Below are 27,353 nucleotides of genomic sequence, written 5' to 3'. Positions count from 1 at the left end.
TAAAAACCCACTTAAAGTCTTCACTAGAGTCAACTTTTAAGGAACGGAATTGTCAGTGCTACTTCAAGTGTGCTCCGTTTAACATTAGCCTGCAGTGTCTCACCCAAGAAGTGAGTGTGGGTATAATTTAGATTGCACATTATTGAAAAAACTGAGAATGCTAGTGAATTAACTGACAGCCTCATTAACTATACCATTATCACTGGGAACCCTGTAATTTTCACACCAAACAAGAAGCTCTCTGTCTGAACAATAAAAACTGAACCTGAGGCTTTTTAGGCAAAATCTAATTCCGTCCCCTCCGTTACCATATCTAATTTAAGGCCTCTGATAAGACACTTAAGCAGTTTTGGAGACTGAATTTAGACTGCAGACTAATTCAACCAAACATGTCTCTTTCTACTAAACACATGTCTAGAGAAGAGGGGCCGTCACTGAAGCCTCCTCTGGAAAGTTGTCTAAGAACGTTTTACTGTGGGAAGTTATTTGGTAAATTAGTTGCTAAGGTAGCTTTCAAGCATCTTTGGGGAAAGCATGAGTACTGGGAAAATTGGGTTAAAAGACTCTGGATATGATTGCCTCTCAGGTGACATTTGCCTGAAGTTTTCCCTTTCATCCAGTCCCACAGCATACCATTTATAGATACACGGGTGCTTCTTCAAATGGAATAAGGAAACGATGGAGCTTCCATTACCCAGCTTCTGGGAAACAAACCCATTCGTCTAGGTCCTGGCCAGTTGGCACCCCTGCCTTCACCAAATGTCCCCTCTTTCAGCCTCTGAACCCCTTGCTGGCTAGTCTGTGCTCACTTGTCCTCTGCCTTACCTTACTGTGCTAAGGGGCACGGAAGTGGATGTGGGCAAGTTAGACCTGAACCTTGCCTTTGCCAGCTGCAGAGACTCTAAGGAAAACAGATACACTCTGGAAACAGGCCACAGTATGAGACTGTTGAAAAGTCAAAAGGAGTGCTCCAGACTGCAAGGAGCCACAGAAGCATAATCCTGATCGCTTCCATCATTTTAGCACGTGCCCGTGCTCACTTCACATGCAGCGGTTCATTTAAGCCTCCTTGCTGACCCGAGCTGGTTGGTGATTGTCATTCTCTTAGATGAGGGGACAGCCTGAGGGGAATAATGTACCCAATTGCTAGCAGAGGTGCAAGCTCAAGTAGAATTCCAGAGCCCAAGCTCTTATTAAGCCCCCCGAGAAATACAACTCCTCTTGAGGCCTGAGGAATCCTGGAAGAGCTTCCTACAACAAACATCTTGAGCTGAATGAAGGATTCCGAATACTGTAGTCAGTGCGGTTTCGCGTAGGTGCTGTCCTCCAAGGGGCCGTGCCTTACTTGTGCCGAAGAAGGAGTCCGCTCGCCCTTTAGCCGACACCAGAAGTTACCCTCTTCCCTCGTGTCCTGAAGTAGGCAGCCCCAGCTCTGTTAATGTTAAAGAGCTCACTTCAATGATTTTACATCCTGGGAATCTTCAACTGAGTCTACTGTAAGAGCTCCAGGAAATTAGAAGAACAAAAGTTTCTGTGCCTTTGTTTTCTAGATGTTACTAAGGGGATGGGGGGGGGGGGTTGCTGGCAGAACCTTTCCTAGCCTCCTAGATTAACCGAGAGGGCTTTAAGCTCGCAAAATAAACGTATTGGCAGTGTTTTAGGTTAGCAGACTGCTTCACACTTGTCCAAGTGCTTTCCAACTACTTCCTCATGTAATCCTCCCATCCCGGACCAGACTGAAGTATGTGTGGCAGGCATCAGTAACCCCCTCTTAACACATAATGAGAAAGACAGATACGGTACAACTGGGCCAAGGCCACACATCTATAGTTAACAACCAGGACATCAACCTTGTGTTCTTCCATAGCATCTAGCCCCAGCAAAGGCCTCTTCCCCTTTCTTCCTCTCCTCGCCAGCACCTGTTTTCCTCCTCATCATTCAACAGGTATCCCTTGTTGATTCTGCTGGGCACTCTAGATGCTGAGCATAAGGTGATTCATGGGACAAATGCCCTGTCGGATCTCAATCTAACGGGGGAGAGACATGCAAACATTAGCAGGACAGTGAGGCCATCCCTCGTAGTAGAACTATATAGAATAGGGAAGGGGAAGAAGTGCCATTTCCAGCAGTGGGAACGGCTTGTTGGAAAGCAAGGAGAAATGAAGAGGCACAGCATTGGAGGATGGAGTTGGAGGCAGGAAACCAAAGATAGGGAGAAAATATGCTAGAAAGAACCCTGAGGGAGCAACTGTTGGGTTCCTCTTGTTGCTCTGCCCCAAATTCTGTCCCTTTGCGCAAGTCACCTCTTGTCACTAGGCTTTAGTTTCCCCATTTTTGAGGTGAAGGGCTAGCCTGTTGATCTCCGGGATGCTGTGATTATGAAGCAGTGATGCAGAAATACGGGATGTGAGGAGTGGTTTGTAAGTCCGGAGGAAGGAGAGGCTTCTGCAAGAGATAGCACTGGAGTTGGGCCGTGAAGGGTTTTGAAGGATTGCCACAGTCACAGGTGAGAAAAAAGAAATTTCCCCACTTTTTATAATGCTTAATGTATTTCACAACTTAAAAAAAAGGGGGCGCCTGGATGGCTCACTTGGTTAAGCATCAGACTTCAGCTCAGGTCATGATCTCACAGTTCGTGGGTTCAAGCTCCTCATCAGGCTCTGTGCTGACAGCTCAGAGCAAGCCTGGGGCCTGCTTCGGATTCTGTGTGTCTCTCTCTGCCCCTCCCCCGCTCACATTCCATCTCTGCCTCTTTCTAAAAATAAATAAACATTAAAAAGAATTAAAAAGAAAAAGAGAATTCAGTTTTCCCCCACCAAAATGTTGAGGAATATCTGTTCGAACCCATAGCAACATGTCTTTCTCCAGCTCTGAGTTATACATTCCCTGTTTTGAAGGAGCTCAAAGTCCAGTGTGGAAAGAAACCTCAAACCCACGAAAAGGGGTTTTTAGAGTTTGGAAGCATAGGTGATGTTCCCTATCTCCTCTCCATTCCCCAAACCGGAACTGTCGGTCGCAGAGAACATCCTCAGAGGAAATCCTGTTTTCCACTTCCTGGTCAGAGGCTGAACTCCAGGAAAAGGATGGATTTAGGGAGAGCCCTGTGTCCTGCCGCTTCGTGGGTGGTCTGGGACCAGGAGGATGAGAGGGACTAATTAAAAACACAATGGAAAAGATGACATCAGGTATTCGAGGGTGTCAGAGCTTCAGGGTCCTCAGAAATCACTGGGTCCTTATTGTACAAATGAGGACATTGGGACCCCAAAAAGAGAAGGGACTTGTTCAAGTCTACACAGCTTAGTAAGCACAGAGCTGGGACTGGAATTCAGGACTCTAGACCATCCTATCACAGGCCATGGTATCTGAGTAAGTTAGGTATCAAGCAATAACCTAGGCCCTTCCTTTTCTCCTTACACTATGAAGAAGAAAAAAAAAAAGGCAGTGTCTGTGCGCACACACATACTTCCCAGCTCATTTGCCTCTAAACCCGCCATGAGTTCAAACCCTGTATGTATCCTTCAAACCCCCGCTTAAATTCTACTCTGTCCCACATCCCCTCCCCATCCTGCAGAAAACCTTCCCAGAATCCTGCTGTGGAAGCGACATTTTTCTCCTTTGACTTTACATAATCCTCCCTCCAGTTCTCTTTTTGTCCTCTTCCAGATTTATTACAGCCAACTTGTGTGTTGGTTATGTGTACCCATGACTGGGAACTCCTTGAAGTCAGGGACCATGTACGATCCCCTCGTCCAGTGAAGAGTCACAGGCACAAGGTTTGCCGAACATCCCTGCTATATCTTGTGCTAGACCCTGGGGAGCATAACAGAGGAAGAAAAGGCACCGTTAGACCTTGCTGTTGTAGAAATGCACTTGCGCGTGCACAGACACACAAGTGCAAAATCATATTCGCCCATATTTATCCAAGTCCTACTCGAACCTCATTTAGACTTCACAATAGCCCTGTGAAGTGACAGAAGCAAACATGCGGGTTCACCTGCAAACACTCATAGAAGTTCTCAGTGAAGTAATAACAATAGTTCAGTGAGCACACCTGCTCTGTTCTAAGCCTGTTCTAACATTTGTTAACTTATTCTTCATAACAAATGTTAAGAGGTGGATACTTTTGTTACCCCCATTATGAGCTAGAAAGTAGGAACAGAGAGGTTAAGTAACTTTCCCTGAGGTCACACAGACACTAGGAAGAACAAGGATTCAAATCTGGACAGTCTGGCTCCAGAGCCATTGCTCTTAACCTGAGCATTATGTCAGGATTCCCCCTGAGAGGAAATGGAGGCTCCATGGTAAAGTGATGTGCCCAAGGTCACACAGGTGAAGTCAGGATTTGAACTCAGGCCTGTCTGGCTTCAGAGCCTGTGTTATCCTTTCCTTCTTTTTCTCCTCCTCCTTTCCCCTCGGCAGCAGCAGGGGCTTGAAGTAAGCATGTGTGTCAGTTTCATAAAGCTCAGTTCCTACCTTGATAAGATGCTGGTTGGAAGGGGGCAGATACAGGGACCATAGCGGAGTCACTCCTGGTAAGTGACTTGCTCCAAACCCCCAGAATCACCCGGAGGGCCCTGCACTGTGACTCTTGACTCTTGAAGCCCCCACCTGTGCTCTCCTCTCCACCCAGCACGGAGAGTATCTGTGGAGACCAGGTGTCCAGCAGCCCTATCCCCGCAAGAGCCTGCACTTCCTGGGCTGCCCCGGGAAGGGGCTGCGACTCACAGCTTGTGTGCTTGTGGAACCATTCCTCTCTCCTGGTGAGGGCCACACAGGGTGCCCTTGCACCTTCTTGGTGGCTGGTTTCTAGGACCTGGAGGGCTGGCAGTTTGGGCTTCCTCCAAGTTCACGGGCCAGGTTCCTGCTGGGTGGTGTCCCTCTCGCTCGATTTCTTTCTCCAGTTCCGTCACTCTTATTCCTTCAACATACCATTGCGGTGCTGCTACTCTGTCTCTATGATATGCTGGGGCATAGATAAACCAGACCTGCCTCCGAGGAGCTCTTTGGGATACACAATCCCCCTGATGTAGTGGTTGGCACCATATTGGAGGGATGTTTAAGGGACACAGGAGAAAAAGCTGGAGGCAGGAACTTCTGCTCTCCTGGAAGTCCTAGGGCAGCCAAAGCCCTTGGCTCCCTCTGCTTAGAGGAGATTTACTTGGTGTGCACCCCGCCCTCTCCTCCCCCTGCCACCCAGTGCAACAGGTCCCCAGTGTATGGTCCTGAGAAACAAGACCAGGGTGTGACTGACCTGGGAGGAGCACAGTACCCAGCCCATGTATATTTTAATCCACTCGGCAACTTTGCATTCTCCCAAGCCTCGCAGGCACAAGCCTCGGCGCCTTGGCAGGCAGCCCAGATGGGCTCTGAGTCCTGTCACATCCCCAGCAGCCAGCATGGGGCCCAGAATTACTGTTCAAAAGTGTTTGTTTAAAATGAATGCATAAGCAGGGGCCATGCCCACTGTACAGATGAGGAAACTGAGTTCCAGAGAGGGTGGATGACTGCTCTCCGATCACAGCTTTTAGGAATAGAACGAGAAGGAAGCCAGATTTCTTAACCTAGCACAGAGCATGCTGTCCAAGCAAGGGGAGCATGTCACCCCCGCACCCAGGATATTGTCTGGCACAAGCTAGACCCTTAGCAAGTGTGGAATAAAGGAATGAGTGAAGCTGGGTGGGCATGCATTTTGGATAGCCCTGGCCCACCATGCTCGCCTCATCTACCGCTTTGTGTAGCCCCTTTGTATAACAGTGACAGTCACACTGAACTTCTCACCATCCCCACATGTACCCTTCGCTTCCCACCACTGGGCCTTTGCACCTGCTATCGCACTTCCCCATCATCTGACCCTGCTACTCCCAGTCCAAGACAGACAACACCAGTTTTGCAAAGTCTAGTCTGATCCTTCCCAGCAAGAATACCCAACACACACACACACGCACACACACACACACACACACACACACACACACACACAGTCTCTCCTGGGTCTCCAAAGCATTTTGCATACCCCTGTCTGGCAGAACATGTAATCCTTGCTACTGTATCTCTCTCTTCCATCTCAGTATCTGTAGGCCTGAATACGGGGTGGGGTAGAGGCTCATAAGAAAATTACAGTTTCTATTTATGAGACGGCGCTCAGCTCTGTGCTCAGCTTTTTATATATGTGTCATAGGTTCCCAACAACCCTGTGAATCATGTGTTCTTTTTACCTCCATTTTAGAGATGAGGAAACTGAGGCAGGGGAAAGTGCAGTAACTTGCTTAGGGCCACCAGCCACGAAGTAGTTGAGGAGGAACTCAAGCCTGGTGGGGCAGACAGTTAATCGCGTATTCTCTTCCACTCCATTAGGGCCCTGTCCTGTGGAATGGGTTCCGGGCTGGACACGCAGAACCCAGGCCACGCAGGGCCGTGCAGACGAGAGGTTTTCCTGGTGACTCACGGTTGTGTGACAGAGCCTGGTAGGCCCATGTGTCTCCTTAATGGTGCCTTTAAAACAACTCTCCCTTTCCCTTCCCACCCTCCTTTTCATCGCCCTCTCACTGTCACCCCATAGGAGCTGGCAGACCGGCTATGACTCTGTCGGGCCTGACTTGTTAGGATGTGACAGGGAAGTGGGCTCCTTGTTTTTCCGGGTACCTGTGGGGTGTGGGAGCTCTCACTAAGAACCTGAGCGGAGACCCAGAAAGAGGAAGGAGGCACAGATGAGAGCCAGATTAAAGACTGAAAGAAGAGCAGACCCAAAGAGTGAGAGCTGGAGATAGAGACGGCACACTGAAAGAGATGATAAGAGATAAAAGGGAGAGAGATCCTGTGGTCCCCTCGCCCCATCCCTATTAGAGATGGGGAAACTGAGGGTCAGAGGAAGTGACCCTACTTCCTGGCAGATGTGTCTGTCACTTTTGCAAACACCATCAATCCACTTCCTCTCATGTCCCCAGATAGCTACTGCTGTTCGTGTGCCTGGCCCTAAGCAGCATGCGTCAGACTGCCGCCGGGGGCTCTGGGGCCTGCTCGGGAGGACAGCGAGAGTGAGGGGTATCAGTGCAGGATTGATCAGCGATGGCATCCTGGACAGGATAAGACCGAAGCCAGGCCACACAAAAAATATTTGCAATCAACCTTACTGAGGCATGATTTATACACAATGAAATGCACCCATTTGAAGGATACAGGTTATTGACTTTTGACACACATACGCTCGTGTAAGCAGCACCATGAATCGAGACCGAGAATATTTTCATCCCCAGAGACGTCCCTTGTGCCTCTTTGCTGTCATCTCTCCTCTACCACCAACCCTGACTTGAACTCTGCCATTATAGATTAGGTTTGCCTTTTCTAGAGTTTTCTATAGATGGAATCATACACAAGTATACTCTTTTGTGCCTGTCCTCTTTCACCGAGCATAATGTTTTTGAGATGATTTCGTATTCTTGCATGTATCAGTAGGTTGGTTCTTTCTTTACTGTTGAGTAGTTTCTTTACTGTTGTGTGAATGTACCACAATTTATCTGTTCACCTGTTGATGGGCATTTGGATTGTTTCTGGGTTTTAGCTGTTATGAATAAAGTGGCTACATGAATATTGCATTCCAGAGTTCTTGGGGATATATGTTTTTCAATTCTCCCAAATAAGTATATGTCTATCAACTATTTTTTTTTTTTTTTGAGAGAGAGAGAGAGGGGGAGAGAGGGGGAGAGAGAGAGAGAGCCCTAGCAGGGTAGGGGCAGAGGGAGAGGGACAGAATCTTAAGCAGGATCCATGCTCAGCGCAGAGCTGAGACCCGGGGCTCAATCTCACAAACTGTGAGATCATGACCTGAACCAAAATCGAGAGTCTGACGCTTAACTGACTGAGCCACCCAGGCGTCCCTATGAAGTGTATATTTATAAGGAACCGTCAAAGAGTTCTTCAAAGTGCTTGAGTCATTTTTGCGTTTCCCTTCAACTATGAGAATTCCAGTTTCTCCACATCCTCACCGTTAGTTGCTAGTGTCAGTCTTTTAAATTTTAGCCATTTTAGTCAGTGTGTCACAGGTATCTCATTGCAGCTTGAATTCACATTTCCCTAATGTAAACTTGAGCACCTCTTCATGAGTTTTTGGCTCTTTGTTTTTATTTTTTAGGGTCACAAGGGGTTTACGTCGGGACATATCACAGTGCCATCCAAAGTGTCCACGATTTTAAAGTTCTCTCGATGTAGCAAATGAGTCATTACAGCCAGAAGGCATGAAGAGGACATTGGGCCCAAGGCGACGTGGCTGCAGACCAGCTGAGTGACCTCGGGAGAGCTGAGCCGGTTTCCTCATCTTGAAAGCTGGGGTCACACTAGCAGCCTGGCAGGGTTATTGTAGAGGGTGTCGTGGCAGAGAAGAGCCAGACACAGGGAGCTGTGCAGGCGGACGCGGAAGGTGCTCAGGACATAGAGCCCCCTTCAGCGGTCTAGCCGTCCTGCCCACAAGTGTTTATGTGTACCCAAGGCCCAGGGCCTGTCTGAGTGACCACCAGCAACTGTTCGTTCACTGCCCAGAGGGCTGGGGGCAGCACCCGTGCCTCTCCTTTTCTGACAGCTCTGGGAGCACGACCACTGAGGGCAGAGCTGGCTGGGCGGCTCCCTCGTGAGGACAGATGAGTTTAGGCACTAACCATTCCAGGTCTGGGGAGCAGCCTTGGTCTTCCGCATGCTCCTGTCAGAAGCATGGGGCAGGGACAGGGACATGGCTTCAAAGCACTAGGAAGCGCGGTGCTTTCTTAACAGATTCAACTATTTTATGGTGGGCCTTGCAGAGGACAGCGGTAACTAGGGCAGAGTTTCTCAGGGTTTGGTGAACATCAGAATCCCCTGGACGTCCTGTGGACATGCAGGCTTCTGGGCCTCACTCCCGGAGTTTCTGATGCATCAGGCCCAGGGTCTGGGACTTGGCGTCTCTAATGAGTTCCCAGGTGGTGCTGATGGCCCACTCTGAGAAGCGGAATTCTGGGGTGAAGCCCTTTCCGTCCGTGGGAGCTGTGGTGTCCGCGCTGGGCTTGGGCAGCATACAGATGGCACTCCGCACGCTTCAGCTTGGAATTCTCTCTCAGCCCCACCTATGGGCAGGGGGCGGGTTCTTTCAGGGCAGGGAATGGAGGCCAAAATGGAGACAGTGGTCCCATGGAAGTGGAGGGGGGAAACAATGTCACCTCCTCAAGTCGGAGTTTGGTTTTATTTTTAAATTTGTTTAGTGTTTGTTTATTTATTTATTTTTGAGAGAGAGAGAGAGAGAGAGAGAGAGAGAGACAGAGCATGAGTGGGGGAGGGGCAGAGAGACAGAGGGAGACACAGAATCAGAAGCAGGTTCCAGGCTCTGAGCTGTCAGCACAGAGCCCGATTCCACGGGGGGCTCATGAACCGTGAGATCACGACCTGAGCCGAAGTCAGACCCTTAACCGACTGAGCCACCCTGGCGCCCCCAGAATTTTTACCACTACAAATAACCCTGTGATGAGAACACTATGATGTATGGACAACAATCACCCCCTCTTCTACAGATGAGGAAAGTGGAGCACAGAGACTGAGACACTTTCCTACAAAGCTACTACTGACAAGTGAGAGAGCAGGGATGGGAACTCAGGACTGCCCTTGGAAGCCGCACAGCCTGGAGCCTGACTGCCTTGGGCCGGGATTCTGGCTCCACCACTTACCAGCTGGGCGTTCTCCACAAAGTTGCTCAACCTTTCTGTGCCTCAGTTGCTTACCTGCAAAATGCAGGTGAGGGCAGCCCCGACTTCACTGGGTTGTTGGAAGGATTAACTGAATTAATACTTATGAAGTGCTTAGGGCAGTACCTGGCACATTGTGCCTCCACATAAATGCACTGAAAGTAAACCTGGCTGTCCACCAGAGCGCACACACCCTGCATTCCTCCAGAGGACAAGCTCAGGGGAGAAAGCTCAGAGATCAGCTAGTACCCAGAGACAGAGTGGGCTGAAACGCTTGAAAAAATTAAGACCTCAAATTTGGGGGTTAGGAAGAGCCCAGCCTTTGGTAGGGGTAGGGGTGGAGGCAGGGGACAGGTCGGAGAGTGGCCACCGCGGCCTCAGGCCCCAAACCTGGCGAGGCTGTTCTCTCCAGGATGCTCCCTTCCAGGACCAGACTCCAGACTGACCTGTCTGGGTCCCAACCTCCCCTCCACCCTACCCTGCTCCCCACCCCAGCCCGGGCGCTCTGGGTTTCCTGCCCGCCCGAGGCCCCTGCTCCAGGCACGCGGAGGAGGGGTGGCATTTCCTGGCGGGGCCGCGGGCCGCGTCACTAGCTCCTGGACGCTCGGACAGCGCTGACCGACAGGCACCAGATGCTATTTCAGGCGGCGCCCTGCTCAGTGCGCAGTTTCCGTTTTTCCACCGACCGTCGGAAACAGGGCAGGGGAGGAGGGTGTAGACGTCACGAGCCCCCCTCCTCGCTTCAGGCGGGGGTGTTGGGGGCGGGGGTTGGGGCAGGTCCGCGATGGCTGCCAGACTGTCAGAATCGCGAGCTTTGCGAGCTTTGCGAACAGAGGGGGTGGTGAGCGTCACCTCCGCGCCCTGCCACGGATACCTGGGCACACTCTTCTGCCGCAGGGTTGACGAAAGCCTTGCCGCCTGTGTTCCTTCCCTACAGCCTTGCGGGGTCATTTAATGCCCGGTAGGAGAATCCGACAGCTTGTAGCTGCCCCGGACACCTAAACTCAAGAAATTCGAAACCAAATGCAGAATCTCTCCCCATGCTCCCTGGCCTCCAGGCCCCTATCTCCAGGAATAACACCACCGCCTAAGCCAAGGAGAGCCAGAAACCCAGAGGGGTCCTGGATTTCTGCTTCCCTCTCATCGCCCAAACCCTATGGGTGCAACCCCAGTTTTGTATCCTAAATACAGATCGTCTTCATCTGCCTCTTGTCATCTCTTCCTCGGCACCCTAGTCCACCCTCCCACTGGACCACTGCCTTGGTGTCAGAACTGGTCTTCCCACTTCTTACCCTCCCCCCCACACCCCTTCGTCACCTTGCAGCCAAAGAGCTTTCTAGAAATGCAAATCTGATCCTTTTTAGGACACTATGCATCCCCCTCCCCCGGAACCAAATAAACAAAATGGTTTCTTCTCCTAAATCCTTTAAATTGGCCACAGGCTTGTTCCAGCCACACTGGACTCTTTTCTGTTCCTTGCATGAAACTAAAGCCCTTCTTCCGCATCAGCCCTTGGCCCACGCAGAAGGCTCTCAATGTTCACTCTTTTACCCACCCTCAGATCTCACTCTCAGTTCTCCATCCAGGCATCATTTTCTCGGGGAAGCGTTCCCTGGCGGGGCTTTCTGATATGGGAATGGCCAGCACCTATTTGCAGGGGCTCAGAGAAGCGAACTGACTTCTGGAACTCAGAATTACAGGAGTCCCCCGCTTTCAGTTAAGTGATGCAGTCAGGCAAAGGCAATGGGGACCAGAGGAGGAGAGATGAAATCCAGCCCCGTTGAAGGGAGGCTTCAGGGAGGAAGTGGCCAAAAGGTTGAATTGTGAGAAACGCGAGGAGACAAGAGAAGGCCAATAAGGCAGAAGGAGCAGCAGTAGCTGAGGCACAAGGGGGGATTCGGTGTGATGATAGTGGGTGAGGCAGGGCTGGAGCCATGGGGAGAGAGCAAGAGATCAGGCCTAATAGACCCCAGAAGCCTCTCCTCAGGGTCCCTGTGGAAGGCTGGAATGGCTGGGCCAGGGGACGCCTTGTGACATGTCCAAGAATTAAATTATTTTTCGCAGAACTTGGATGGTTCTTCTCCCAGGAGATTCTGTAAAAGTTACCGGTATGCACAGGGTGCCCTGACTTCCACCAGAGAGCACAGGGGGGATAGAGGCCACAGCCTGCACTGAATTGACCCTATCTTCACAGAGAGTCATCTTGATGGCAAGGAGGGGCCAGTACTCAGACTGTGACCAGACTCTGGGCACTGTCCTTGACTGGGACTCAGTCCGGGACCAGATGAAGGGATTTCCCCAGTTTTCAGGCTGCAAAAGAAGCTCCAAAGCAGAGCTACAGGGAGGACCAAGCATCCTGGCATGGTGGGTAAACCTGTGGACTGGGAACTAGGTACTTGAGTTTGGGTCTCAGCTTTTCCTGGGTTCACTGTGAGCTTTGGCCAAGTCACATCTCTCCGTGCCTTAATTTCCTTGTCTGTAACAATAACCAGAACTGCCATGCAAGTGCATATGATGTCATCCTGGGCTCTGGGCTGTGAGGGTTCCATAGATTACTGTTCTCACAACTACCTTTTAAAGGTCATTTAATTCTCACAACAAATCTGGGAGGTAGGTATTATCTCCCCATTTTACAGAAGAGGAAACAGAGGTTCGGGGCCAAGCGACTTGCAAGATTTAAAGCTGGGCTTTCCCCTCCACCATAAAAGAATGAAACCAGATGCCCTCCATGAGCTGAGCCCCAGTCACCACTACTCGCTGAACTCAGACTTCTACCCCACACTAAGATCTTGGTCCCTGCAATGAGTTGAACCCAGATCTGTCATCCCAGCCTAGGCTCTGGCTGCTTTTCGTCATCTGCTGGGCTCCAGGTGGACACTGGTGCCAAATGAACTTCAAACCCAGGCTCCACCACTCACCAGATGTGTAACATTGGTCAAGTTTCTTTTACTCTCTGTGCCACAGTTTCTTCATCTCTAAATGGAGGATGGTAATAGCACCAGCATTGTTTATGAGAACGAAAGGAATTTGTATGTGTAGAGTGCTTAGAACGGCGCTTCAGTAGCAGGATTAAACTGTTTAAAATATTATGAGGGATGGGATGTTCCCCGGGCTCTGGGCTCAGCCTGGAACTCAAGCAGAATGGACGTTTAAATCGCTCCGTTGACAGCAATTCTGCCTCCACAGAGCCCCCGGCTGTGAGCTCAGTCTATGCCACGGGAGGCAAGCAAGCTCCATTTTAGAGCAGAAAGGAGCCAGGGCTGAAGGGGCTGGGGGGCCAGGGAGGGGGGGGGGATGCTGGGAGCTTCCTGGGATGAGGAACTGCCCATTGAAATCCGGGCGTCTAGGACTGGAGAAAGAATGGATGCCGGGGAAGGGTTGGGAGTGATGGTTTTGGTGTCGGAGGTAGGGACGGGGTGCTGGGATGAGAGTCGCTGAAGAAAGGTGTCTCGAAGGCCGTGGGACTGAGGTTGCGGGGTGCCCGGTTCCCCAGAGGCTTCGGGATCAGAAATGGGGCTGGACTCGCCGAGTCCTAGACCGCGCGCCCAACTCTCTCCGTGGCGCATTCCGGAGCCGGTCCCAGCGCCGCGCAACCAGTCCCCGCTCCCTGCGGTGAAATTGCCAAATTAAAATGAATCATTTGGCCCATAATGGCCGAGGCGCTTATCGGGGGCGAGCGGACCCGCGGCAGTGCCTTATCTCGGCGGCGCACACGGCCCCGGCGCGCCTCGGCCCATGCTAACGAGGCCCAGAACGTGAGCGGGGATTAGCGCGCGTCGCTGGAGGAGCCTGGGCGCGCGGGCGGGGGACGGGGACGGGGGACGGGGGGCGGGGGCGGGCCTCCGCACTGAGGACCAGGCCTCAAAATGGCCACACGCGTCCCCCCGTAGCGGCAAAACGTGAGCATTCTGGCCTTTTTCTAGGGGGAGGCAACCTAGGGCCTCCTGCGGAATTCCCCGTCAGTTCCTCTCTCCCTTTCCCCCCGCTCGCAGAAGAGGTCTTCGCTCCTTTTCCCTGGGTTTCTTTCGATGGGGGGCATTTTCCACGGACGCCCTCCGCTCGCCGCCGCCGCCCCTCCCGCCACCGAGACTCTCTTCCTTCCTTCCCCTTTTTCCTTACGCAATATACAGAAATGCGCGAGGCGGTGGTTGGTTTTCATTTCTTCTTGGTGGTTGTGTGCATGCGGTGGGATTGTGAGTGCGTGTGTGAGCCGTCGGCAATGCTGACTTCTTCCGAGTGTGGTCTTCCTAGGCGATGGGCTGTGTGTCCGAGTGTGATGGTGTCCGCGCCCTTTGGGTTGTTGATTTGGATTCTTCAAGCCCTTCTGCGTTTTCATCGTTGTATATACAGTTATGCTCGTTGGCTTTCTCGACACGGGTCTGCCTCTGGGTGTTGGGTTGTGTGGCCTTGGCGATTGTGTTTGGGTGGTTTCGTTGTGTCGGGCGTGTGTGATCCTGACTACCTTAGGTGTCTGTCCGTGAGCGATTGCGTTGGACTGATTTCGTTGTGGCGCGTTGGACAATGTGCGGGCCCGACCATGTCGACTTGCGGGGCAGTGTTGGGTTGTGTTTACTTTGCTTCCCTTCTGTGGGGCTGGACCGTGTGTGGTCCTGTCCATACTGGGTTGTGTGCTTGTGTCCTTTAGAAGTGCATTTGCAAATCGCTGGGGGGTGGAGGGGAGGGCGAGCAGGAGATGGGGCCGCAAGTTGAGGAGGCGGCAAGGGGGCGGGGAGAGGGATTTCACATTTTATTCCAAATTATGATGTATTCGGAAGCCAGTGTTGGCTTGGATGGGCAGACGGAGCCCGGTCGGCGGCTGCTCTGTCCAGAGGCCAGCCTGTGCCCCGGTGTTCGAGGGGTTTGTTAGAGTGGGAGGTTCTTCAGGCTTGGAGCTGAGCAGCGCTCGCCAAGGCCCGCGCCTTCAAGCCGGTAGCCGCCGGCTTGGGTTTCCGCCGCACCCAGGCTTCATCCATTTCTGGTCAGTTTCGCGGGTACCTCGGCCGGGGTCTGCGGGAGAGGCCTGGAAAAGACAATGGGCGCATTCTCCAGGTTTCGCGCCTTGGGTGGGGACCCTCGGGATAATCTCCAAAGAACACTTTCCTGTCCCCTCCCCGGGTGAGCGACATTGCCGCGTGGGTCAGATACACGTCGCGTCGGTGACCCCGGCCAGGCTTTGTGGAGGGATGGGGTTAGTGCTGCCCTCGCTGTGAAAAAATGGATTTTGTTTTGCCAGTTATTATGGTTACTGATGTCGTCGTCATCATCCTCATCCTCATCGTCATCATCATCCTTTTTAATTAAAGTAATCGTTCAGAAGCGAAGCGGCTTGTCCCTTTTAGCTTCTTTGGAGCGATAACAAAGCAGCGCCGTTTTCCGCCCCCCCCCCCCCCCCCGCTCTATTTTTTAAGTTGCTGAGCTTGGGATTGGGAGAGAAAATGGAGAGAGGGACGGACACACAGACTCTGTCATAAAGCAAAAATTAACCCAACCTAAGATACGGGAATGAGTGAATTCTCCCTTCTTCCCACCCCTCCCCCCATTTCGATTAGAAGAGGAGAAAGAAAATCTCCCGCATTGGACTGAAACTGCAGGGAAGAATTATTACTGTATTTCTACCAAAGCTGGGGTAAAAAAAGAGTCCTTTGGAATTAATCCAAGGCTTCGATGTGTAATCATAAACTGGACAATTTAGGCAAAACAAAACCCTTAAGAGGAAAAAAAAAGCAGCCTAAATCTCACTACACTACACCCTGGGAAGCAGTATTGGATTTGTGTTTATCCTTCCTCCCTTTGCCTTGTTTATTGCTGCAAGGAATTACTAGAATTCTCCTTTACTCTGCTAGTCTGAACACTGAAAAATTGAAAATCATTGTGTGGGGATGGTTGAAAGGAAGACGGGGGCTGCCTGTGTCTCTTTCTTTCTTTCTTTCTTTCTTTCTTTCTTTCTTTCTTTCTTTCTTTCTTTCTTTCTTTCTTTCTCAATAGGAAGAAAAGAGGGGACCTAGATAGATCAAGATATCTCTCCCTCCCCTCCCCCATCCTCCTGGATCAGTGCTGTTCTGACTCCATTTCTCTGAGAAAGTAGCTTTTGGAATTGGGTTCTGGTTTCACTTTGGGCTAGAGGTGGATATGGAGAGAATGGGGGCCTTGGAGGTTCTGCCCCACAGATCAGGGTCTGAAGACTGGAATCCCCTTTTCCAACACACATTTCCCACCCACCCGTGCTAGGCGTTGTGGCTGCTGCTTGGGCCTGACCCGGGTTCCCAAGCCAGCCAACCGCATAGACACGTCAGTGCTTAGAAAACAAACTCGGCTGGCCGCACTGAACCAGACATCCCGGTTGGAGGGCCCGAAAATGTTCTGGCAGTCTGTGGAGAGCTCGTTTTTTTTTTTTGTTGTTGTTGGAGTAAATAGTTATTCCTGATTGGTCAGGTGTAGGGTTCTTTTTAAAGGGGGGCTGGGGGGAGGCTTCAAGCACCTGCAAGTTGGGGGCAGAAAGCTGTTTGCAATTCCCTGGGCTGGTCGGCGAGGACATGAGGTAATTCCCAGCCATTGACCCCCATTTCTCTCTCTCCCTCCCTCTCGCCCTCCCTCTTTCTCTCCACCCCCATCTTTCCTGGAAACTCGCTTTGGGCGCGGCAGACTGCCCAGGACCACACCGTGGCCTAACTGCTGGTCTCTCAGCGAGAGAGGGGGAAAGCAAAGACCCCAGTCCACAACTTGGACCTTGGCTCCCGCCCCTCTCCGGCGGAGTGGAGATCCTATTCAGAGGGGCCTGTCTCTCTAAATATGCCCCAGGTGAGTTTTGGGGGAACAGTTATCGGTGGCAACAGTGTCCAGGAAGACCTTGGGTTCCGGCCTGGGGTGGGGGAGGCTCAGGACAGAGGCCAGTCCGGTCTCCGATTGGGTGAGGGGAGGACGAGCCCAGAGCTGGGAATCCGGGATCCATGCCTCTGTGGTTTCTAGCGGGACCCTTTCTTTTTTCAATCCTGGGTAAAAACACCTAGCTGGACTTAGCCCCTCAGGCCGCTCCCATCAGTCCTGGTCCTGTGCTTGCTTCACAAGGCTCCTAACTCTGGGGCAGCTATTTCTGGGTGGTGCAGGCTGCGTGTGCCTGGGCCGCTGGCAGGAAGAAGGCCCAGCCATCCTGGCTAGTGCAGTCCCAACTCCTGTGGGCCTTGACCGGGGCCTGAGGCCTAGAGCGGAGCGCCGCTGGAACACTCCTCCACTCTGGTAGTAGCAGGGAATATGGTTCTGTTCTCGCGAATGCAGCGCAGGCTTGGGGCTCCCCCGGGGGTTCGTTCGGGTGTGGGTGCAATATGAAGGGCAGGAAGCTAGCTCTTACCCCAGGTACCAGCGGAGGCTGTTTTCACATGAGAAATTTTCCCTGCCCGGAATTGGGAGCTGCGGAGACCCCGTTGCTGCCCCCCAGGAGCTCCTGGGATCCCTGCCTTGTTCAGACTCAAACGGAAACGTTGCGGCCATCTGGCAACAGGAGATGAGGATCCGGTGTTGGGGGCTGCGAGCTGGTTCTGGGCCGCACAAAGACAGAGGAGTTGTAATGGTCAAAATAGTCTAGTGCGATTCTGTTCAAAAGCTTCTCCCCATTCCTTTGTCTTCCCCAAATAAAAACAAATGAACAAAGTAAAAATCACTCGGGCTTTCCTTTCAGTAATCTTAACCAAAGCCAAGTGATTGGGGTTAGTCTCCTACAACCAGAGGTGCTTATGAGTCCGCTGTTGGCTTCTTCTGGAGCATGGACCTTGGCATGGGTGATCCTGGTTGCAGAACAGCCTGCCGGGTTTTCCTAAGGTCCAGGGATGGGCGGGGAGAGGTCGGCCACAGACCCTGGGGGCCAATCAAAGGTTTCTCACGGGGAGCCTCCGAGATACAGATATTTATAGGCCTCTGGGGAGGGCATTTGGGGCCAGAGTCAACTCATCTGGAATATGTGCTCCTCTTGCCCCTTGGGGACCCGCGCCTACATGAAGCCTCAGAATTAATCAGAGGGTATAAATGTGTCATAAGGAGAGCTTGAACTCAGTCTGGTGATTGCAGTGTGCACCGTTGGTCACTCTGGTTAGAAGCTGGGGCTGAAGCACGTGTCACCGGGCACACAACGGTGTGTGGGGACAGTAAGGTAGGGAACCAGCACCTTGGGGGTTGTATATTTTGCCACAGGATGGTATATTACTGGTGCATTTCACTGCTGCAGGGGAGCCAGGAACACCAGACTGGTATACCTCTGGTGCATTTCTAGTGGCTGCAGTGTCTTGGCAGTCCCATTCTGTGGATACAGATCTATTGTTTCCGCCATAATCGTAAACTCATTTCCAATGAAGCCTTGTGAACCCACTGCTTTTGCAGCTCATGTACACCAGGTCTTGGGGAATTCTGTTGTCTCCAGGGCGAGCCCCTGGAGCTGGCAGACCCAGTGCAGAAGTGCAATTTGAATGACAATTCTCCATCAGCTTGTGTGTCTGGTGGCAATTTTGCTGAGCCCCGAAGAGGTTTCAGAAGGTCGGGTCTCTCTTCTGGAGCTGGAGAATATTTCCCAGGCCAACTCTTGTCCGGAGCGGTGCAGTGGCAGAATGGCTGCCGCGAGTGATTAGATGCCCTCTGGTTGGGGATGAATTGGATTTTTGTGTATTTTCTGCTATAAAATATCCCAACCATCTAATTCAGAGAGCAGAAATCTTCTTTTGGACATCTTATGAAGCCTGTTGGGTTGATTATATATGTATTTTATTAAAAGAACTCACAAGCATCCCCAAACTGCAGACCCAGAGTCTCATGGTTTTTTGGTTTTCATTCTTTCGGGAGCCTGGCTCTATTGGCATCGAAGCAGCGCGGTGGAAGGCCCCCAGTCAGTGTTAGTGGGGACTGGAGCCTCTGTGGTCCCCCTGGTGTATGGTTGTGGAGAAGAGAAGGAGTGTCCTCAGCCCCAGGGATATACATGGGAGGGGGTACACAGGAGGATAGCTCAGACAGAGTGAGATAGAAGTTCTGGTCCCGCTCTGTGGCTCTGTGGCCAATAGGTTCATGTGACCTTGGGCAAGGCATTCCCCTGGATGGTCCGGATAATGTTTACTTGAGCATTTGCAGGTGCTTTTAAATGCATAAATGAGGTATTGCCCCCATTTCCCAGAGGACAACACCACGGCAGGAGAGGGGGATGGAAGAGTTCAAGGGCCTTCGTGATACCTCTTCCTGCTCACAGATGGGAGCCTAGACCCCGGTGGCCTCAGGAGCGTTCTGAATGCTGAGGCTCCATAGCCCTTCAGCCAAGCCTCCCTTCCAGACCCCACCTCACTTGAGTCCAGCTAGGCAGAAGGAGGTGGAGTGTGCGGGGGGACGTAGGGCTAGGATCAGTTTCTTCTTTCCCAGTGTCTCATCTCTGGTCTCGGTGGGAGTAAAGGGCCACCGGGGTTTCCAGCAGCTGCCCAGAATACACGGTGTATTTGCTTACTACAGACAGACAACCCCTGCAGGGGGGTGCATATGTGTTGAAAAGAGAGCAAGAAGCGCTGCCGGCTGTGGCACAGTGGACCCCAGGCCCTGTAGCCTCCATTCCCTGAATTCCCTACTTGCACCCCTCCCAGGTTTCTGGATGTTCGTGTGCGGGCGGCAGGCTGGGGGCGGGTATTGCTGAGGGTGGTTGGAAAAGCACCCCACCTCCGCGCCACAGTTTCCCCGCCAAAACCAAAAGGGGGGCGGGAAGAACATGGTCAGGGGATTTGTTCCCTCCTCTTCCCTTGCGGCCTGAGCAGGGGGACAAGATGGTATTTCTTTCTCGCCTCTTTCTACATTTCCTTCCTTTTCCCCCTTCTGTTTTCTTTCGCTGGCTGTATTCCTTTTCCTCCAATGCCTGTCGTGTTTTTCCATCTCTTCAGTCTCTGTGTCTCCCAAGCCCCTCTCCCTTCTCCCAAACTAGAGCCCCCCCCCCCACTTTCTCCCTCCTGCCCCAGCCCCCCGCTGGGCCTTCAGGCCCCGGGGGAGGGCGTGTGTCCACGTGGCGCTAAGTTGGTCCGCCTCTTCCCACGTCTCGGTGCGAGAATTTCTCTGACCCCTGCACCCCCTTCACCCACCCCTCGGTGGGCTGGGGGCGGTTGTCAGAGCGGGCGTCCGCTTGTCTGTCTGTCTGCCCGCAGGATGACGGAGCGGCCGCCGAGCGAGGCGGCCCGCAGTGACCCCCCGCTAGAGGGACGGGACGCGGCCGAGGCCCGCATGGCCCCTCCGCACCTGGTCCTGCTGAACGGCGTCGCCAAGGAGACGAGCCGCGCGGCCCCCGCGGAGCCCCCGGTCATCGAGCTGGGCGCGCGCGGCGGTCCGGGGGGCGGCCCCGCCGGTGGGGGCGGCGCCGCGCGGGACTTAAAGGGCCGCGACGCGGCGGCGGCGGCCGAAGCGCGCCATCGGGTGCCCACCACCGAGCTGTGCAGACCTCCGGGGCCCGCGCCCGCCTCGGCCCCCGCGGAGCTGCCCGGCGACGGCCGCATGGTGCAGCTGAGCCCACCCGCGCTGGCGGCCCCCGCCGCCCCCGGCCGCGCGCTGCTCTACAGCCTCAGCCAGCCGCTGGCCTCGCTCGGCAGGTCAGGGCCGCGGCGGGAGGGGACGGGGTGGGCGGGCGGCACCCCGGGAAGCATCCTGCCGGGGCGCCCCTTGTGCCCCTCGGAGCGACCGCGCTTAGCGGCGGGAGCGCAGGAAGGGAAGGGAGTAGTAGACCCGAGGGCGGAAAAGTCTGCTCGCTGGAGCCCGTGCGCGAGCAGACGGGAGCCCTTTGTGGGAGTGTGCGTGTGCGCGGGGCCGGGGGTGGCGTGCCCCGTGCGTGTGCGGCCTGCGTGGGTGTGCGTGAGCCCGCGAGGGGTCCACGTCTTCGGGCGTGCAGGCATGTGGCCGGCAGTGAGTGGAAGCGCGCTGGCTGTGCTGGGTGTTGGTAGTGTGTGCGTGCGTGGTAGCTAGTGGCCCGAAGGGAGCCGCTGGAGTGTGAGTACCGGGCAAGAATGTGTCTGAATGCGCTCCGCTGTGAGATGCTTCTGGAAACTGCAGCCCTCAGTGGACAGGTAAGAGATACGGAGCTGATGGTCGTTGCAAGAGGGTTCCCTCTTCGGAAACTGATTCAGGGCGCATCTGGGGAGTGGATCCCTCCCTCTCCTCCTGAGCCCCTCCTGAGCCCCTCTGCCCTTCGGCCGGGCTGGGCAGGGCGGCAGTGGGGGGGGGGGGCGCGGTGTATACCCCTCTCGGTGTGAGGGTGTCCATTTTCCTGCTGGGGCCACTGAGATGGCGGGGAGATAGAGGTAGAGGTGGCGCGCAGACAGGAAGATGAGGCAGGGGTTGATAATGTGGGCCAGTTATTGAGTTTGTGGGAGACCCCGAGAAAGAAGCCATGGAAAGCACAGAGTGGGTGATGGGGGGGGGGCATGTAAACAGTGGTGAGTCAAGGTTTCCTTTCTGTTGAATGTCGGCGGCCCCCATGGGACCCCCGATGAAGGTGGGGCGATCTGGGGGGAAAGGGATGGTGTGCCTTGTGAGGGGCTAGAGTTGCACAGCACACAAGGTATGAAGGCCACATCTGCCTGTATGAGTACCTGTTTGGGAGGGGAGGTGTCTGGGGATCCTGTGCTTGTACCAGGAAGGGGAGTATGCCTGCCTGTGAGTTGCATGTGTGTTCATTATTGCATTTGTTCCATGTGCTCACTTATCATTTGTGTGGGGGGAGGGGTGTGTGGGAGTGTGGTCCCTCCTCCCCTTGCTTGTCTCACCGGGGAGAGAGGGTGGGAGCATTCTGTGAGTATGTTTGGGTGTGTGTGTGATGCTCCTTCTATTCCAAACTCAGGTGTGAAGGGAGCAGGAGCCCCCTGGTTTTCCCAAGGGTGGTGGGAGGCTCAAGAACACGTGGGGAGGATCGCTGAGGAGGCTTTCTCCCCTCCACCTACGTGTGATCTTGTGATCTGCCTGCTCCCTCCCACAGTGGGTTCTTTGGGGAGCCAGATGCCTTCCCTATGTTCGCCACCAACAACCGAGTGAAGAGGAGGCCCTCCCCTTATGAGATGGAGATTACTGATGGTGAGTCTACCTGCTTCCACCTTTGTGTCATCCCTCATGCTCCTTAGAGCCCCTTGAAGGTGGGATCCTTGGGCACTACTCCATGGGTGTCTCACATAGCTGGGTTGGCTGCCTTGGAACCCGAGTCTGCCAGAATCCCCACCCTGCAACTAGACCTGGGACTAGGGAAAGTCATGGGTGAGGCTGGGGGCCACCCTCATGGTCCTGGGAAGAGGGAAGTGGTGCTGAGGACACAGTGAGGCATTTAGCCCAAACCCCTGGAGTCAGTTGTAGTCCCCACTGTAGCTCCGTTCCAACCCCTGGCAAGAATCGCAGGCGGAGGGCAGAACACGTGGTGCTCCCTGCCTCTAAGCGCTGCCCCTCAGGGATTTCGTGCACCTCCCAAGTCCTTTTTGGAGTCTGGAGTCTGCTCCCTGCCTGGAATTGCACATTTAAGGGCCTTGTCCCAGGACCCTATATTGTGGGGCCATCTCGTCTCCGTTCCACACCCAGAGCTGAGAACTGGAGTTCCCTTCCTGACATCCTAGATTCCCCGAGAAGGTCCTTGGCACTACTACAGTGAACTACCCGAGTAATCTTTGGCACTTAACTTGGGGGAAGGGGTTGGATGAATGGGAAATTTGGAGTATCCCCTCCCTCTCCCCAGTGTTGATCTGATGCAGTAGATGGGACCCAACACCAGGGGGCAGGAGAGCAGGCTCTTCCAGAGCCCAGGACTTGGAGCCAATCCCTGGAGCCTCCAGTGCTTCAGCCTGGCTGGGGCCTGGGGCTCCAGTAGGAAGGGCACCTGAGGCCTTGAAGCCACACTGGGTTTATTCAAGGAGCCAGTAAGAGGGATATGTATTGAGCTGGAGCTTCTGGAGAGGAGTCCTCTGTGGTGTTCTGGAGGGGAGGGGGCCTAGAGTCTGGACAAGGAACAGGTCTCATAAGACCTGATCAGCCTGGGATATGGGGTGTAGGTCCAAGAGGGAAGGGTGATGACGTGTCAGTGCTGTTAGGTTAGAGAGGGGAGGTGGGTATACCAAACAGGAAATAGGCAGAACCAGTCCCGAAGTTCCCCAGGGAAGAGGCATTTTCTGCAGAGGGCAGAAGCAGCGAGAATCAGGCATAAAAGAGAGGAAGGAGGAGAGGGGCAAGAGGGTGAGGATTTGGGGGGAGCACAGACGTATAGGGAAACCATTACTCGTAAATGTCACTAACATTTACTGAGCACCTACTCAGTACCTGGCCACGGAGAGTCAGAGGGTGCAGAGGGATGGACAGACTGGGGGAAGAGGAGGGTGTGGAGAGGTGGGAGGTTCTCTGGGAAGGTGCCAGCGAGGAAGAGGCAGAAATGGAGGTGAGAGGAGGGTATGTGTGTGGGGGTGCAGAATCTGTCCATGAGACTTGGAAGTCAAAGGTATAACCAGAAAGAGTCCAAAGAAGTGGAACTAATTCGAGGTGTAAAGTCGGGACTTGATGTGGATTCCTCCTGCTGAACTTTTCTGGCACTCAGTTTCCTCATTTGTGAAGTGGGGAGAGTAATTGCTTCCTTACAGATTGCTGAAAGAGTACAATGGGGTGAAGTGTTTTTAGGGCCTGGCTCAGGGTAGGTGCTCCTTCTGGAGTTCTGTCTAGCTGTAGCTGTGACAGCACTTATAATGCCCCCTCCTCACCGAGGAGCTCCCTAAAGATCAGTCAGCATTACCATGGAGCAGGGACGGTCTTCTCTGTGTCACAGCTGAGGGACACCCCTCTGTCTGGCCTGGAGGCCAAAGAACATGGAGTTATTTCCTCCGCAGCAGCCCAGGGTAGGACTGCCAGCACAGTGCTGTTTTTCCCAGCTTGGGTCTGGCCTTTGGCGAAGAGTGCATTGGGCTGGGGCCTGTTGGGGTTTAGAAAGACAGCTTTCAGAGGCACAGTGGGCAGGGAGTGAATGATCCGCTCTAAGAGAATATCGTGTGTGTGTGTGTGTGTGCATGTGTGTATACGTGTGTATGTGTGTGTGCACGTGCGTGTAAGAGAGACAGATGATGAAGCTAGAAGTGCTGGCATGGATGAGCTGTCCCAGCCTCAGTCTCAGTGGAATGAGCAGTGGGTCTTAGGTGATGCCTTGACCCTTCCTCTCCTCGTCTCCCCTACTCAAGTTTCCGCATTCTGAGGTCTGGTTCTAGGGGTCATCAAAGAGGGCAAACAAATATCCCAGGACTGGGAGTTCCTTCAGTGCACAGAGCTTCCTGATGACTGCTGGGAGCTTGGCTGTGTGCCTCAGTGTTGGGGAGGGAAGCGGTCACCTCAGCCCAGGAGATCAGGAACACTTGCAGGGCCCTGTTCTATTTTCTCTGGCTTTGGGCATCCCAGGTCAGGCTTGGATATTTTGTGCAGTGCTTTGAACATCATAGGTGCTCAATACATGCACGCTGGTGTCTGCTACTGCTCCACAAGTCTTAGTGTGTGAATATAGTCTGAAATTGGTCTAGTCTGTAATCAGTGCATTGTAGACTTGGAGAGACTGAGGCAGCCCCCAGACACCTGCTCAGAGCCTCAGGCCGTGCCTGTGCATGGCTGTCTCTCCACTCCTCTCCTGGGGGAGAGAGCCCACAGGGTGGGTGGGCCCTTTTCCCTCTTGTCTGTGCTCTCTACTCCATTCCCCCTCCTGCCAGCATGATCAGTTAGCAAACATGTACCCAAACCCCTGCTCTGGGTTTTCCATCACCCTTAGTATAAAGTCCCCACCCTGACTGCAGAGACTTATGGGGCCTAGATTCAGCCTACTCTGATCACAACCACACTGATGAGCCAGGCTGGCTTCAGCCATTTTCCAGCTCAGGGCCTTTGCCATACCATTCCCTCTTCCCTTCCTGTGGCTGCTGGCTCTTGTTTAGCCTTAAGTTCTTACCTTCTAGATGTCACTTTTCTCCAGTATGCCATCCCCAACCACCTCAGCTAAATGTAGTGGCTCCTTTCCATATTTTATTACATTCCGCTTCCTGTTCATTTGTTATTTGTTTGTACTTGTTCATCATCTGTCATCACCATTAAAATGGAAGTTCCGTGAGGGCAGGGAACCTGTCTGTTTTGTTCATCATGTTCCTTGGTGCCTGGTTGTTAGTAAATAACTGATGGTTGGATGATAATAGCTGACATTTATTGAATGTTTTATCTGAGGCAGGTATTGTCTTAAGGACTTTACCTGTGTTTGTTGTTAGATCCATATGACAATCTTGTGACTTCAGTTGCTAGTATTACCTCCATTTTACAGATGATGAAGCTAAAGCACGGGGAGTTTAAGTAACTTGCCCAGTCACTCTCTAGTGAGTAATAGTCAGGAATCATCCCGGAAAGTCTGGCTCCAGAGTTTGTCTTTCTGACTAATGTGGTATGGCCTCTTGGCACAATGAATGAATGAATGAATGAATGAATGAATGAATGAATGAATGACAAATGGTCCCTGTCCTCAAATGTTTCACAGCCCAGACAGGGCAACAAGCATAGACACATACAGCAATGATCAAAAGTAATGGAGATCAGGCAGTTGGAGGGCCGTGATGGTTGGTGAGGTCTGTCCCAAGGGGTGGAGGGAAATCCTCAGAGAGGAGGAAACAGATGAACTGGGCTTTACAAGCTGAATAGGAGTTTTCTAAGTAAAAGGGAAGGGAAGGCGTTCTGGGTTTCCCCAGTTTCCCAATGACTGGTTTCTCTTCTTCCCCACAGGAGAAGGTGCCTTGGGGCACCTCCATTTCACCGTTTTAACTCTTGTCCCCCTACCTCCAGGTCCTCACACCAAAGTCGTGCGACGCATCTTCACCAACAGCCGAGAAAGATGGCGGCAGCAGAATGTGAACGGGGCCTTTGCTGAGCTCCGTAAGCTGATCCCCACACATCCCCCAGACAAGAAGCTCAGCAAGAATGAGATCCTCCGCTTGGCCATGAAGTACATCAACTTCCTGGCCAAGCTGCTCAATGACCAGGAGGAGGAGGGTACCCAACGGGCCAAGCCTGGCAAGGACCCCGTGGTGGGGGCTGGTGGAGGAGGCGGTGGGGGAGGGGGCGGTGCACCTGCAGACGACCTGCTGCAGGACGTGCTCTCCCCCAACTCCAGCTGTGGCAGCTCTCTGGATGGGGCCGCCAGCCCGGACAGCTACACAGAAGAGCCGGCACCCAAGCACACGGCCCGCAGCCTCCATCCTGCCATGCTGCCAGCCGCTGATGGAGCAGGTCCTCGGTGATGGGGCCAGGGCCACTCAGGACCGGCCAGGAGGGCAGCCTCAGGCTGCTGGGACCGTGGGCTTCGGGGCAGGTGGGGTGAGGATTGGGCAGCTCTGAAGCAGGGCAGTGGACTTGATGAGCCTTCCTTGATGTCTGAACTTTGGGAAGTCTTAACTGCCCCAGCTGGCTTTCCGGTTTCCTGACTCAGTGGTAGAACAGAAAAATGGAGCAAAGTGGTAGGTACTTTTTATGAAGACGGCACGGTCTTCCCTTCCCCCAAATCCCTAAGACTTTAAAGTAAAGAGCTCAACTGGCACTGCTTTTGGCCTGGAGCTTGGGACCCCCGTCTTTGCTGAGACTTGGGGTTGTCGGCTCTCCCCTGGGGCATCCAGCAGCCTCTGCCTTGCCTTCAGCACCACCCCCCGCCCCCAAGCTGGCTGGAGTGGCTTGTGTGGCCACTCTGTCCAAATATGTAGGTACCTGGTAGCTGCCCATTTCTGGGTGAGCCCCATCTTCACCCAGGCCCGTGTTGGTCCACCCAGCTTGCCAGCTGCCGCAGAGTCACAAGCCTCGAGGTGCCTTCTTCAGGGCCTGGTTGAAGAAGATGGCCAGTGGACAGCCTGCTCTTGACTAGCTGGGCCAGAGGGTCAGAAAACCCAGTAGCCCTTACTCTTGCCCCAGGATCAAAGCTCTGCTTTCTCCCCACTGAGACTTGCCTTCCTAATCCTTGTGGCTGTGGGGACCGAGTCTGTAGCTGGGAGCATGCCCTGTTGGGCCTCATGTGAAGGCAGAGAGAGGGAAAGTGATTAGAATGAGTTGAGCAAGAGCTGTTTAGGGCTGTGGGTTCACATCCCGATGGTGTCTCAGAGCTTCCTGCCTGTATTCTGAGCTCCCCATCACTGTTTGTACGGTGAACGAATGCCAGTGTGCCGATGGGCATGTGCTTGTGCTGACAATGGATGCACAGCCCCATCTGTGTGTCCTCGCAGATGCTCAGAGGGACCTTCTCACCCCCAGGAAGTCTGTTTGCTGATGGTCTGGTCTGTGTTCTGAACTCAATTGAGCACAAACCCTGTCCTATGAATTTCTGGCATTTGGGATTTTTGCTTGACTTCAGTTACTGGTGGGATCTTTAGGTCTTGATAGGACCCAGGCGCCAGCCCCCTTCTGGGCATGGGAAATCCAGAGACCAGAGACCAAGCCCTGGCTGAGACCCAGACATATGCACAATCACTTAGCAGAATCTTCAATACCCCTCGGTTATACAGCTTTCAGTCACCTAGGGTGTGTATGGGAGGCTGGCTTACTGCAATAAGAGTGTCCCCCTCCAAAAGTTGTACATGAAAGTTTTGTAAATCAAACCCTTATCCTTCATCTTTTGAAGAATTACTACTGCAAGTC

At 53.3% G+C, this 27,353-nt stretch overlaps 1 protein-coding gene across 9 annotated transcripts; it reads left to right on the top strand.

Annotated features, from left to right (window-relative positions):
* Positions 1–13,441: 13,441 nt before the first annotated feature.
* Positions 13,442–27,353, top strand: TAL1 (TAL bHLH transcription factor 1, erythroid differentiation factor). 9 transcript variants are annotated; one of them, XM_053213803.1, is made up of 5 exons: positions 13,442–13,600; positions 16,344–17,841; positions 19,853–20,290; positions 21,670–21,764; positions 25,518–27,353. In XM_053213803.1, the coding sequence occupies exons 3-5, from the start codon at positions 19,854–19,856 to the stop codon at positions 25,970–25,972; spliced, it is 987 nt and encodes a 328-aa protein (XP_053069778.1). In that variant the 5' UTR covers positions 13,442–13,600; positions 16,344–17,841; position 19,853; the 3' UTR covers positions 25,973–27,353. The 9 variants fall into 9 exon arrangements, with proteins under 9 accessions (XP_053069778.1, XP_053069803.1, XP_053069789.1 ...); XM_053213814.1 differs by lacking the exon at positions 13,442–13,600 and adding an exon at positions 13,628–13,848; XM_053213811.1 differs by lacking the exon at positions 13,442–13,600 and adding an exon at positions 13,855–14,679.

The sequence above is a fragment of the Acinonyx jubatus genome, chromosome C1 (genome assembly GCF_027475565.1).
Source record: "Acinonyx jubatus isolate Ajub_Pintada_27869175 chromosome C1, VMU_Ajub_asm_v1.0, whole genome shotgun sequence".
NCBI classification, from domain to species: Eukaryota; Metazoa; Chordata; class Mammalia; order Carnivora; family Felidae; genus Acinonyx; species Acinonyx jubatus.
The sequence above is the reverse complement of the archived record's forward strand: the minus strand, read 5'-3'. Positions and strand labels throughout refer to the sequence as shown.

Coding starts and splice junctions, on each gene's coding strand:
- TAL1 (XM_053213803.1), top strand. CDS start 19,854: ATGACGGAGCGGCCGCCGAGCGAGGCGGCCCGCAGTGACCCCCCGCTA. Junction 20,291..21,669: donor CCGCTGGCCTCGCTCGGCAG/GTCAGGGCCGCG, acceptor TCCCTCCCACAG/TGGGTTCTTTGGGGAGCCAG. Junction 21,765..25,517: donor TGAGATGGAGATTACTGATG/GTGAGTCTACCT, acceptor CCCTACCTCCAG/GTCCTCACACCAAAGTCGTG.